The 14,297-nt window shown below is 43.8% G+C and overlaps 2 protein-coding genes across 4 annotated transcripts in view; one reads left to right on the forward strand and one right to left on the reverse strand.

Annotated features, from left to right (window-relative positions):
- Positions 1 to 228: 228 nt before the first annotated feature.
- On the reverse strand, positions 229 to 11,235 carry CLRN2 (clarin 2). The gene is made up of 3 exons (XM_059924169.1): positions 10,983 to 11,235; positions 2,809 to 2,988; positions 229 to 494 (listed from the first exon to the last, which is right to left on the reverse strand). Exons 1-3 carry the CDS (start codon positions 11,233 to 11,235, stop codon positions 229 to 231), a joined length of 699 nt encoding a protein of 232 aa, XP_059780152.1.
- Positions 11,236 to 13,242: 2,007 nt separating this feature from the next.
- Positions 13,243 to 14,297, forward strand: part of QDPR (quinoid dihydropteridine reductase) — a 57,360-nt gene continuing 56,305 nt past the window's right edge. For 2 of the 3 annotated variants that reach the window (XR_009503336.1, XR_009503337.1), the window contains exon 1: positions 13,243 to 13,419. Coding sequence is in view for 1 of the 3 variants with exons in the window: in XM_059923290.1 (XP_059779273.1) it covers positions 13,321 to 13,419 (99 nt within the window). In the remaining 2 variants the exon portion in view is untranslated. The remainder of the gene's footprint in view (positions 13,420 to 14,297) is intronic. The other variant, XM_059923290.1, reaches the window with a different exon arrangement.

Here is a 14,297-nt window from a genome sequence, read left to right on the forward strand (position 1 = left end):
GTCACACACGGCTGGCAAGTGGCAGAGTCTCTAACTCCAAGGTCAGTGAGAAAGAAGTGCAGGGATGCCAGAAATTCGGAAAGTTTTCTTTTCTGGCCCAGGTACTACCCTTCCCCCTTCCACTTCCTTCTTCTTACTGCCAAAACATAGACATTCAGGACTGTGCAAGCTGGAGAAAAGAAAAAGGAGGTTTCCATTCTCCTAAGAACTGATTTTAGGAGAAGGTTATTAATACAAGATATCCTCGGCCGTGACCGTGGCCTCTTCTATCTTGGTCTTAATCTCCGGGAGGGGAATCTGGCTGATGGCCACCACAACCAGGTTAGTGGCGTGGGCTGAGGCGCTGGCCACGCAGATCCAGAATGACTCTTCATACTCTTCCTCCACCACCACAAAGCGGAAGAGTTTCTCCTGGAAGTTGGCGATTCGTTCCGTCAGGTCGTGAAATTTTACCGCGGCCGTGAAGCTGGCGATGGCCAAGGCCACGACTCCGCCTGAAACCCAAAAAGGACACCCTCATGCACAGCTCTTTTCCTTGCAATTCAACCACTAGATGTGAGGTGGCTTTTCTGTGGCACAGGCAACAAACTTGCGGTGTAAAACATGCTTAGGGCAACACAAATTTTAAAATGCTTTTAAAAGCAGCAGATAATCCACTGTGTGAGGGGCGAGAGGTGTGGGAATAAGCTTCCTATCAGATCTACTTTGAATCTCGACCCCGCTACTTTTTCCCTGACCCAGGGCGGGGTGGGGGGGTGGGTGTGCACATTTGGATAAGCTCAGTCTCTAAGTATTTCAGCCTGTGTATGTAGACCTTGAGGCTTATGAGGGAAGAGACAAGAGCATCCTACTGGGCAGATTGGGGGACCAGAACAGAGGGCTAGACTGTTCTCTCCTCCTCAGTTGTCCTCTTTCCAAGCTTAATGATAAGAGGAGATAAGAGAAGGAGGAAAGGAAAGGAGAGAGGAGAAAACTGGAAGGATTCCAAACTTCACATCCTTCCCTTCCCTTCTCATCCTTCCCTATCCTTCCCTTCCCACATCAGACTTTGACCGTCCGGGTTCCCTCTGTTTCTCTTTCTCTCTCCATCTTTCTCTCTCTCTTTCTCTCTACTTTTCTCCTGCCCTGATTTTAATTAGTATTTAAAAAACACATTTATTATGCCCTCTGTTTAGATTATTACTTCTTATTGAAGAAAATTTGGACGCCAGAGAAAATCACAAAGATCAAAAGACAAATTTGCTTTTTTCCTAAAAGCCAAATATAAACACTTTGAACATTTTAGTATATTTCTTTACATTTCTATCTCTTTAACAAAATTAGTGTTATGGTACTCTTACTGCTTTACACTTGATTTTTTTCCCTTACTTGAATATTTTTCCATGTTGTTAGATATTCTGTTAAAGCACCACTTTAAACTGTGTATGATGTTTTATACTAGCGACACACCTAATTATTTTAAGTTTAATTAAGTGTGACCTAATTTCTGGATATCTAGATTGCTTCTAATTTTTTGATATTATAAAGTGCTGTAGGAAACTCCTTTTAATGTACATTTTTGGTGCTCTTTTCCTGTTATTTCCTTAGCATAAATTAATGTTTGGAATTGTTTAATCAAAGGATACTCACATTTTTATGCCTTTTGAGAGTAAAGTTTTGTCAAATTGTGTTTTTTAAAATACTCTTGTCAATAGAGCTTGAGAGTACTGTCTCTCTGAGGAAGGGAATTGACAGAGATAAGCATTTATTTCAAAAGCAGGATTGAGCACTTTCTACATGCCAACCATGCCAATCCTCTGCCTGAGGATTCAGGCAGAGATAAACAAGTCTAGATGGGAGTGAGCCACATTTATAAGAAATTCTACTGGATGGCCACAGTCTGCAAACATAGGCAAACACATAATAATTGATTTACTGACATTACATTCTAATGCATGATAAAACAACATTACTTGTTTCTATACTTTATGGTCATCCTGTATAAAGTAAAAGGTAGTGAGGGGTTATTGCCATCAGGATACCTTGACCATTTGACCTGGGTTTTCTGAAATCATTCTTGGGATTTTATTACTTTCATTACAGGTGATTTTTTCAGTGCCGAACTAAATTAATTTCTGTATATCAGATACTCTCCCAAATCAACACACACATACGCGCACACACACACACACACACACACACTCACACACATCTTTTGTCTTGGAAAATAAGTCACGGTGGTCATAGATGACACCATGGATTAAAGAAAGGACAAAAGGCTTAGACTCAGTTATACCTGGGTTGGAATCCTGCCTCTGTTACTCATTGTTGTGTGACTTTGGGTGCATCTTTTAACTTCTCTGAGCTTCAGGTTCTTCACCTGTAAATATGGGTCTAATAATACTGCCTCATAGAGAGGTTGTGAGGTTTACACGAAATGAGACATGTAAGCCCCCCAGGTCCCTTCTCTTCTGTCCTTTGTGAGGTTCCTTCAGAATCACAGCAGCAGTCCCACATCCTCACTCACCCCATGGTCCCCTCTTCTTCACCCCCAGCTCTCTGTCTTCTCTCTTCTCTCATCCCGACCTCTCTTTGCTGCTCTAAGTCCTCAGCCACTCATGCACGCTAATACTTCAGTTCTTTATGATGACAGAGATTCTTCAACTTTTAGTAAAAAGGATATTCATGCCCATCGAGGAAGTAACAGACCCAGTGAAGTGAAGGCTGAGGTGGGGCATTTTAATTCCTTCACGCCTTCTGCCCACCTGCTTGGAACTCAGCCTCCTGATGGCATGGACAGGAATCTCTCTCCCCAGGGGCCTTCCTTACCTGCGAGAACATTCCATAGACAGATGCCCCCGGGGCCGTTGACTGCCTGGTACGGAACCTGGATCATGTTGAGAATGGCAAAGCCCATGCTGACCAGAGCCAGCACCAAGGCCAGGAAGAGGAGCAACAGAATTGTCACGTGGAGGCCTGCATTGAGCTCCTTCACCAGGTGTGGGAAGACTGGGGAGAGAAGACACAGCCAAGATGTCAGCCTCAGAGCTTGGCTCAAGTTCGTACGTCCCAGGCTTGCTTACCATGAAGGCTTTAGCAGAGGGGAGTGAGGGCAAGGCAGCAAGTGCTGGGTTTTCAAAAAGCAGGAGACTTCCTGAGATGAATTCATGGCCCCCAGATTTACCACTTATCAGTTGGCCAACAATCTTCTCTTCCTTGGGGTGGATGCAAAATCAGAATGTGCCCCAGCTGGGCATTTAAGTTGCATCGGCCTCGCAGCTCTGGGATCTGGTGTGAGCTAATCCATACAAGCTCCAGATGGTGTTGCTTTAGCAAAGGAGGCTGGCAAGAGAATCAGTCAAAGAAGGCTGATTGATCACAAAGCTTTCATCTGGGTCAGAGAGTAGCCTTCATTAAATCAGAAAGGTAGAAGCGGTCTCAGGTATATCATGAAGAGTGTAGAAGGGTGTAGCAAAGTGAAGCCTAGATCTGGCATCCAAAGTTCCAGGTTCAAATCCCAGCTTTGCTGATTTGCCACAGTTATAAAATATTTAGGATCATCTAAACCCTACTTCTCCTACCCATCTTACAATATTGAGGGGGTCAAGTAAAGGGCATAGGAATAATCATAGTGCCCATTTTGTGGGCACTAATGCAAAGCTAGGAGCATGATTTTGGATTCCTCATAATGATTCAGTAAGATAGACATTAATTCCCTGTGTATGATGGGCATGTAATTCTCATGTTGCACTTTATTAGAATATTAATTTGCCATATTAATGTGGCAGGGTAATTTAGTGAGATATTAATTTGGATTTGTTTTCTCTCTATTTCTCTCTATGTGAAGATTAAATAATATATCATAGTAGAGTGTTTAAATATTGTATAGGAAAGAGTCAGTTCTCAAAAATGGCAACTGTGGTTGTTGCTGTTATTTTACCCTCTGACTTGGGAAAAGTCATGTGACTTCTCAAGCCTCAGTTTTCTCATCAGTATAATGGGGATAGTAACAGTTGCATATGAGTTGAGCGTAATCAACATTTACTGAGCACAGTCAGGGGCCAAGCCCTTTACATCTGTTATCTCATCCAATCCTTGTGACAAGGATATGAAGCAGATTTTATTAAATGCCCTTACCCACAGGCTTGGAGACACTAAGTTCCTTGTCTTTGGGCAAGGTGATCCTGAACTCTATCTAGGACCAAAGTCCTATATATCACATGGTATATAGAGTTTAGAGTCACTGATTTCGGTTATTATAAATGAATCATTTAAAATGATGAAAGCTAAAAAACTCCTGGGCAAACCCCTTCCTCTGCAACTACTCCAAAGTTTCTACTGAATACCTCCTGGTCAAATCTGGGTCCACCTTGTGAATTCCAACCTCCCTGCTTAATTACTTGATACAACTGACCAACCCATCTTTGGCCCCAACTGGGAGCCAGGACTCAAAGCTTTCCAGGTTCCACTCACTCCCTGACCCCGTCCCGCTCTAGCTCCTTTGCTGGCTCACCTGTCCATTTTTATTCACAGAAGGCTGGCGTCTCCCAAGCCTGAGAACAAGAATTTTTGTCCTTCTTCCTTTGAAGTGTCCTTTCCACTTAGAAGTTTCCAGACACTTCACAGTTACGTCTTTAGTTCTGATCTAGATTTCTTTCCAGTTCTGTATTTCCATGTATATTTATCTCCATGTGGTTATCTCATCAGCATCAGAAACTTTACCCCAGAAAATGAACTCCTTCCCGTGGGATTTTTTTCTGTAGGACTTCTCTCTTCCATTTCCTTTCCTTATATTTCAGTGTCCTTTAGATTTTTCTTTTTTCATTGCAAACTCTCAGCACTTTTTCATTCCAAACATGGTAGCTTATGCCTGATTACCTAATTGTTTCATAATCCTCTTTCTTGCCATGCAATCCTTAGGACACATGACCAGCATAATAATCCTCACCAAACACTTAAAGTAGAAAATCATCACCTGTGTGACTGGCAAAGATCAAAAGGTTTGCTAATACACTATGTTAATGAAGGAGTAGGGAAGGAAGCAGTTGTCAAAACTTGTAGGGATATTAATTCATACAATGTCCTTAGAGAGCAATTTGGCAACATCTATCACAGCAATTTCATTTCTAGGAAAAGCACTCCCACGTGTGCTCAAAACTGTGTATATCAGATATTCATTACAGTAGCCAAAGATTGGAGAAAAAACCAAAATATGAGTCAATAGGAGATTGATTTAATAAATTAAAGCGCAATCACACAAAGCAACTTTTAAAAAGAATTAATCATATCCATATAATGATATGAACCCATCTCCAGGTGTGATTCAATAAAGAAATTGAGAAATAACCATATTATGATGATGGGGCGAGGGGATTTGGGGCATATGGAGTGATATGGAGAGGCATGGTGAAAGAATACCCAATCCTTAGCTTCCGCAGTAGGAAATGTATTGACTATATTAAAAAAACAGATCTTTACTGGCAAAGGGCTGAATCTCATTCAGCCTCCACAATCATGGGCCGTACTCCAAGGCTCTAGATCTCCCAGTTAATTGAGATCTTATTATTTTTTATATATGTCATTATTTAGAAATTCAAATCTTTCCTCACGAGTTTTCATGCATCAGTTCCTTCTATTAATAATTTCTTTAAGGGGTGACTCTACTTTTGCTCTTGTCACACAAGTGCCATCCCAGGAGACCTGTTGCTTGCCTGCCTTTCATATTTGTACCCAGTTTCCAAAAGTTTGAGACACGTCTGACTTAAGGATTACACTTAAGTTTCCAGCTTGAAATCCATGACCATAAAAGCATATGATCCATGGTGACAAGTGACACTAGCTACACATATTGAGCGCAGACTGTGTGCCAGCACATATATACACTTTCTCTCTTTCACTGCTCACGGCAACCTTCTCTCACTCCTACAGATGCGTAAGTTAGAGTCTTAGAAATGAGAAGTTAAATAGCTTAGCCAGGTCACGCAGCCAGGAAGTTCTGGCTTCAGGATTTTGCCGCAGGATCTATTGCCGGAAAATCAGATCACTTGGATAAGCAAAGATTTAAAAGTTTAATCCTAGTACAGCTGGAGGTCTAGAGGTCTTATTTTGAATTTGAATAAATATTCTTATGGTGTACATATTAAAGCTAACTCACTTGAATCCCAGAAGTGATTAATCATCCTGTCAGCAACTCAAATTAGATAACTATCTAATTATTAAGTAATTTGTTTGCTCCCCACTCCAGAGAAGTCCAGCAGTCCCTTTTGCCCCAGCAAGGCAAAAATTAATTTTAAAAAAGAAATAATTGATAAATTGGATTTCACTAAAATGAAAAAATTCTGCCCTGCGAAAGACAATGCCAAAAAAATGACAACACAGCCACTGCAATGGGAGAAAAGAGTTGCAAAAGACATCTGAGAAAGGACTGTTATCTAAAATGGGCAATGGTAAGAAAAGCCTGAGATCTGAAGTCAGATCCAGGTCCGGCTGTTGATGGAATGCTTGGGGGTGGGAGATGAGGAGGGAACCAGTGAATTAAAAATTATCAAGCACATACTATGTATCAAGCACCACATCAGGTGCTTTTACAGAAATTATTTCATTTATTGATTTCTCTGACCCCCAATTTCCTCATCAGTAAAATGGGCATAAATAAAATCTCTCCTCTAGCACAGAGTGGGTTGAAGGAAATGAACAAAGAGGTGACAGCTTGAGACATTAATGTGTCACTGCCCAGTGCTCATTTACTGCCTTTCTCTTTCCCAGATGGAAAGCTTCTGGAGGGCAGACACTCCTCTGTTTAGTTTATCCCTGTTTTCCTAAGAGCGCCAGGCCCATAAATACTCTACAGTACAGCTGAATATGTGAACACTGCTACATTAGCGTTTGTCCTTTTCTTTCCCCAGCCGCTCAAACTGCTAGATTGATTTGTTTTTATTTCAGAAAGTCTGGGTATAAAAAAGGATCTTAATTATGATTATGCTGTATAGTTCTCTGCTTTTCTCCATGATTGGTTTGGAAATTGACTCTCTTGGGTGATTCTAGGGGAGACCCCTATGAAGGTGAGAATTGAGGCTGTTTGTCCACAACACCCAATCAAACTTTCCTACTCCAGTTTACAAAGCGCTTTCACACCCCCCTTCTCCGCTGATCTGCACACGGGCCCTGGGAGCAGGGATTTTTTTTTTTTTTTCTTTCTTCAGAACAACAGTGACAGTAGCAGGAAAATCCTGATTCCAACTTGGGGTTTGGGGGCTCTGATACACCCCATAGCTGCCTCACACAAGTAGGTGGTACTGGCTCTAGGAGCTGTACATCTAAAGGTAGAGAGACTCACCTCTGAGGCTAGAGAATGTGATAACAGATACGGTGTCCCTGGGCGGCATTGGTGTAAAACCAGCCAAAGCCAGGAGGAACCTGGCCCCAGCTCCCAGTGCAAGTTTTCAAAAAGAATCCCATCATGGTTATATACCCTCCTCTGGGACACCACCCAGGGCAGCCAGAAATAAAACTTTCCTGAGTATTATCCTGCTCAGAAATAATATTAAAAAGTCCTTTATGATTCTTACACAGTTCTGATGTTTCAGAGAGCAGACCACGTTAGATGAACCCAGGGGGCTTTTTCCCATAGTCACCCCTCTGAGAAGGAAGAGGGAGGAGGGAAAGGAACTTGTACTGAGTGCCTCCAGTGGGCAAACAGGAAGTGCTCATTTGCTTAGCTTATGGCTTCCAGGGCTAGAGGTAGTTTGCATTTCTGTGAGCTGGGATGGCAGGGGTTTAATTAGCATCACAGTGGAAGGGCCCGGTCTTGTCTTGCCCTCCTTTGGCCTCCTCCTTCTGCAAAGCCTGTCTCTGCTTCAGCTGCTTCTCCACAAACAGTGCTTGTGCTTGGTGACTTCCTTAATTATCCTAAGCCCACCATCTGCCACTCCACACCCTCTGTTATGGGTTGCATTCTGTACCCAGCCTCAAAAAATGTGTTGAAGTCCTAACCGCCATCATCTCAGGATATGACCTTATTGGGAAATAGGGTCTTTACAGAGGTAATCAAGTGGAAATGAGGTCACTAGGGTGAGCCCTATGCCAGTAAGACTAGTGTCCTTATAAAGAAGGGGAAATTTGGACACAGAGACAGTCATGCACGGAGGGAAGACCATGTGAAGAGACTTAGGGAGAATGCCATGTATAGAGTGGAGTAATGTTGCCACAAGCCAAGGAATGTCTGGGGCTACCAGAAACTGGAAGAGGCAAGGAAGACTCCTTCTCCTAGAGGTTTCAGAGGGAGAACAGCCCTGTCAAGAACCTGATTTTGGATTTCTAACCTCTAGAACTGTGAGAGAATAAATTTCTGTTATTTAAGCCACCCCGTTTATGGTACTTTGTTATGGCAGCCCTAGGGAACTAACACACCCTCCCAAATGACCCCTCAGTCATTTCTGACAGGAGCCATCCACCTGCATCCTCCCATCCTGGAGAATTCACATCCATCCACCACCTCCCCAACATCCAGAACTTGCTGAATTCTGGAAGAACAGTAAAGGCTACTAGGGTGACACTCCGCCTTGGGAAAGTTGCCAGTCACAGATTCCTGAGGGAACAGCACACAGTGGAGGGTGGGAACTTTAAGGTAAGGCCGACCAGGGTTGGGGCCTGGCTCTGGTACTCATGGCTCTGTGACCTTGATCAAGTTGCTTAACCTCTCTGAGCCTCATTCTTCTATCTGGCAGGTTTGTGGAAGATTAGTATAGCATAGGTCACATGTCTGGCATCTTGTACATGAGCATTCAGTACAAATGAGTTTAAAAGTACTTTACTGATATTCATTCAACCAATGTTTTTGAATGTGCGCCAGGCACTGTTCTAGGGACTTGGGATCATCAATGGACAAGATCCTTGCCCTAATGGCACTATATACCAAAGGGGTGGAGACATAATAAATAATAAACAAACAGATAAATAAATGATCTAGTGTGTAAGAAGGTGGTTATGATGGTAACGTGGTATATCATGCTATATAATTACATAATTATATGGGCTATTTTTATTATGTTCCCTGAGCACTGGCTTGCTTATTAAAGCCTCTGGAGTATTGCTGCTATTGAATCTATTGCTCCCATGTTCAAGCTTCGGAACTTCCTTCGTGAGGTTCGTTAATTTCAATTCCCTACAACTTACACACTACTATATATAAAGTAATCAACAAGGACCTACTGTACAGCACAGGGAACTTTACTCAATACTCTGTAATAACCTATATGGGAAAAGAATCTGAAAAAGAATGGATATTTGTATATGTATAACTGAATCACTGTGCTGTATACCTGAAACTAACACAACATTGGAAATCAGCTATACTCCAATATAAAATAAAAATTAAAGAAAAACCTATTATCTACAACTATTTAAAAAATTGTGCCATTTCCCCCTTTTTGTGTGTGTATTTGTGGTTTTGAAACAACCTCAAACTTCAGAAAAATTGCAAGAATGGTACAAAGAAATTTTTTCTTTTCTTCTGAACCATTTGAGGGTAAATTGCCCCTTCAACCCTGAGCACTTCAGGGTCAATTTCCTCAAAAAGGACGTTGTCTTTCACAACCACGATACAACTATCAAAATCAGTAGGTTAACACTGGCATATGACTGCTGTTTAATCCTGACACCCCGTTCAAGTTCCACCAATTGTCCCAGTGACATCCTTTAGAGTAAACTGACCCAGCTCAGAACCAAGTACTGAATATAGCTGTCATCATCCCCTTTTAGCATGTCCTATTTCTTTGTTTTATTTCTTTGTTTATTTCTTTATGTTAAGTATGTTTTCAGCTTTTTATGTTATGTTTATTTTTGTTCTTTTTTTATTATGTTATGTTTTTAACAGAGCTTTTCAATATCCCTGGTCCAATTTAATTTCTGGGTAAATATAAATATTCGCAGAGATATTTTTTCTTGCTATACATAACAAATATATATATCCTTCATGTATATAAATGATGCCAATTTGTATCGTTATATTTGTCAGTGGTTCCAGCTTTCTGTCTTTATACGTTTAATAAGACACCCTGGCCAGGATTCTGAAAACTACAGTTATGAAATATAGAAATCATATAATGAATAAATCCCTTATCCCCTTGCATTTGCATTATGTTGATTAATTATGATTTTGTAGGATACTGGTCTCACCAACGATCTAATTGTATGAGTCTAAAGATGTGCAGAATATTGCCTTTTTTGTTTTGGTTTTTTCTTCCCAGAAGATCCTTCATAAGCTGGTCTTGGATTCCTGCTCTATCTACATGCAGAGCAGCTCTGCTGTGACACTGGATGGCTGCCTGCCCACGTCAGTACCTGCTCACGTTCACGGACAGCAGCCTTGCCCGAGGTCTCCTTGCCAGGAAACATCCGGGTTGGGCTCTGAACCCAGATAGTCTGATTCCAGAGCCCAGACGCAGAGCCCTTTTGCTTTTTCGCAGACTCTGAAGCTTTTATATAAATAGAAGTGGAAGGTTCATTTCAGCAGGTCGTCTACACCCGCAGGCCACACTGGCTGAGCATACCCAAGTCTCGTGACCTGGGTCTAAAGTTTTCCGCTGGGTGACCTCAGGCAAGTTTTGTAACCTCTCCAAGCCTCGGTGTAGTCCTCTGCAAAATGGGAATGTTAATAATTCCTTCTTTATAAATTTGTTATAAGGCTTAAAAGAGACAAAGCATGTAAAGCATTTAGTAGAATGTCTGACACACGTAAGCACTCAATATTTTTAGTGATTATTCATAGAGGTAAACTACAAAGATATACAAATCCCTATTTCTAATGTTTCTATCAGCCTCCACAGAAAAAAAAAGGTCTCTTCCGGGTGCTGAACAAGAGTAAGTCCTTGGCTTACTGTGGATTAAGTCATTATGCTTTAGATTGAAATGGCACTTGAATTTCTCATTTAGACACAAGCACCCTTACGAATATTTAAAAATAAGTGTTCTAAAGCAGGTTTCGTGCCCCCCAATATACTCACTCGTGAATTGGGACTGGCGGCTCCCGAGCCCGCATTGCCGCACCTTACAACCGCGGAAGAGTCCGTAGTAAATGTCCCCAATGAATTTGACCAGCTCTGGATCTGTGGCATTGACAAGATCAACTCCAGTCTGACAAAGGATTTTCCCACTCAGCCAGTGGGGCACCGCCAGGGCAACGATGATCAGGATGAAGGAGGAGAAGCTGAGTAAAGATGCCAGCCCATACCACGCCTTTTTGAACCATCCAGGCATCCTGGTGGGTGCAGGTCATGCCCCAGGTGTCTGAGCAACAGCGGGGGTCCTTGACATCTTCCAGACACTTGGCAATCCCCTGCTCTAGGGTCAGCTCTTCCAAACACACTGTTTCAAGATTTCAGGTCCATCTCCTGGTCCTCCCTCAGCGCCTGCCTCCACAGCCCATGTTTACTACAGCTGCATTGGAAGTCTCTACAGAGGCATCTTCACCTGACTGGAGTGTGGAGGAGTGCCTTACCGAAGGAAGTAACCCTATATCCCCCACTAGACTAAGGTTTCAGCAGAGGACTTAATTGTTCCTCGGTTCAAGTATTTGAATAACCCTGGTGTGGACCTCTTAATGACAAGGAAGTTATTAGCAGGCATAACCAGGTAGATCTGACTATAAGGAGGTGCTAACCAGTCTCAAAAAATGCATACGGTAGAAGGAAAGCAAAAATGGAATGATTAGCTCTTGAACATTGCCAACAATGCACCGTATCAAATGTTGATCTCTTTGATGCATGCCCTGGCATTTCTTTCTCTAAAATGTCACTGCTGTCAGAATCCCTAGAAGTGTTATTAATACCACAAAATGACCTCTGTTCTCAAGCCTTTTAATTGAAATGTGTAAACAAGGCTTTATGATTCTTAAATTTATCACTGGGTGAATCTGCTGTGGGTAAAATTGCAGCCTGAGTCAGAGTCAATTTGTGACTGTTGGGGAAACCTGGACCCCAACACTTACAGCCCCCCTTTATCTCCACCCTTCCCCCCTGCCCCCGCCTGTTGTGTCATCTGAAACGGGAAAGCTCTTTTCTAATGTGTTAGCAAATAATAATCTCCCATCACCCTGCTGGGATCTTTGTCTCTCCTAAGAGTGAAGATCTGTCTTTTTCTTTTAATTTACTGGCACAAAGAATGGAATATTCCACAATTTCTATCTTATACTGTGGCTTTAAAAATTTAACTTTTAGTCTATTGCTGAATGTCAACTTCACGTCACGTGAGGCTGGTAACAGTCACTGTCAGTAGCTTTGGGGGCAAAATGGGGCAGAAGTGGCAGTGAAATTCCTTATTTGGTCACAGAGCTCTGGAGGGAGTTCAGGAGGTTGCCCTGTTAACCAACAGGTGTTCTGGGAATCTCACTTGGAGAGCACAGAGGGGCAGAGAGACATCGTGATGGAAATAGTTTTCTTCCCTCTAATGGGGGTTCACTTCTGTGGTCTCTCCGCAATGAAAATAAAGAGTGTCTCCACAGCTTGTGCGGTGTACAAAGGCTCTTACCATATGCTTGCTCACCCCTGATGGTGCGGCGACCCTTTGTGGTAGGCAGGGGATGTGCTATTCCAGACATTTCTCTCCTGAGAAAACTGGATGTCAGGGTTGGGGCTGGAGATCAGGTCTTTGAAATGTAACAGCTGTCTTCATCACAATAACCTTGACATAGCAAATGTTCTTCTGGTAATGAACAACAAAATACCTATAAAAGGCTTAGGAGAGCGCTTGGCACATTAGTAAGTGACCAATAACATTCGTTATCCTTATTGTAACATGAAGCACGCTTTGAGAACGCAGGCCATGTGTAATACCTTTGCAACCTGTCTTTGCCCCAAATGATGGACCTATGTCAACTTTTGGTGTTTTAGGGGTTAAGCAGTTATCTTTCGAAAAATTCTGCGGGAATCGACGGATCTTCACCAAGCCCATGCTCCTCCCGGCTGAATGGAGGTGTGGTTAGGCAGAACCCTGTTAAAGACTTGGGTTCAGATTCCTACTCTTCTGGGCAAGTGGCTGAGACTCTCCTGTTTCAGTTTCCTAACTTGTCATAGGCTTGTTGAGTAAACTAAAATGAAATGGCACTTGGAGATCACTTCTCGCCGTGCGTGGGTGTTTATTTGGGGCTGGGGCGGGGCAGCGGGCGGGGGGTGAGGGGGCGCGGCCGTGCTCGCCGAGGGTGGCCGCGCGCTAGGCGGCGGCAGCGGGCTCGTCTCCGGGCGCGGCCGACGCGCGGTCCCTCTTGGCGGCGTAGGCGGCCGGGGCGGAGCGCCACGTTCGTGCTCAGGGCTTTCGGAGCAGCGGAAGCCGAGCCGGAGGAACGGGATGGCGGCGGTAGCAGGCGAGACGCGCCGGGTGCTGGTGTACGGCGGCAGGGGCGCGCTGGGCTCCCGATGCGTGCAGGCGTTCCGCGCCCGCAACTGGGTAATTCGGCGGGCTGCGGGCGGGCACCGTGGTGACTGGGGCCCAGAGGGACCTGCCGGTGCAGCGCCGGAGCGCGGTCTGGAAGGAAGCTGGGGGCCCCCGAGCACCCCCAGACATGGGTGCTTGCACATGTATGCACACGTCTACACGTCTGTTCTGTCTCCGAGTGCGTGCGTACCCCGGGGCCCGAGGTGCAGGGCCTTTGCTCTCCAAGGAGAAAGGTTCGGGGGCGCGCGGCGGCTGCTCTGTCGGCCTCTTCCAGGCCCGGAAAGTCTGGCATGACTCGAGATAGAATAGAGACGGAGGAAGAGGTAATGAGAGGGAAGGATCTGGAATCACACTGCTTGCCTGGGGTTATTAGCTCTATGACCATGAATGGATTGCTTAACGTCAGCGAACTTGAGTTTCCCCATCCGTAAAATGGGGATAATAATAGTGTTTATCCCTTAGGGGAGTTACGAAGATTAAATGAGATGAATGGCGTCGTTGCGCATAAATTGTAAATTGCTTGACTCGTGGTAAAAGCTATTTAAATGTTAGCTATTATTGATATATATACATATATATTATTGATATATACCTTTGTTCCATTTGCTTCCGTTGTATGTGATACTTTGAAGCCCCGCAAATGCCTTTTGTTTTGCAAAGATTACTTCTACTACTTTGCATAATCAGTAGCCGCTGCCCAGAAAGCAGCAAGGAGGAGCCGAGGTTGTCGCCGAGCCTGTGGCGGGGTCAGGGATCCTGACCCCAGCAGCCACAGGGCTCCGCGCACGCCCACAGTTTCTTCTTGCTTCAGCTGTTTCTTACTCAGGGACCTCACTCTGGGGAGCTTTCATGGGTGTTTACTTAGCAGCAGCCTGAGCAAGGGTGCGCTG

This window comes from Balaenoptera ricei, chromosome 5 (genome assembly GCF_028023285.1).
Source record: "Balaenoptera ricei isolate mBalRic1 chromosome 5, mBalRic1.hap2, whole genome shotgun sequence".
Classification (NCBI taxonomy): domain Eukaryota; kingdom Metazoa; phylum Chordata; class Mammalia; order Artiodactyla; family Balaenopteridae; genus Balaenoptera; species Balaenoptera ricei.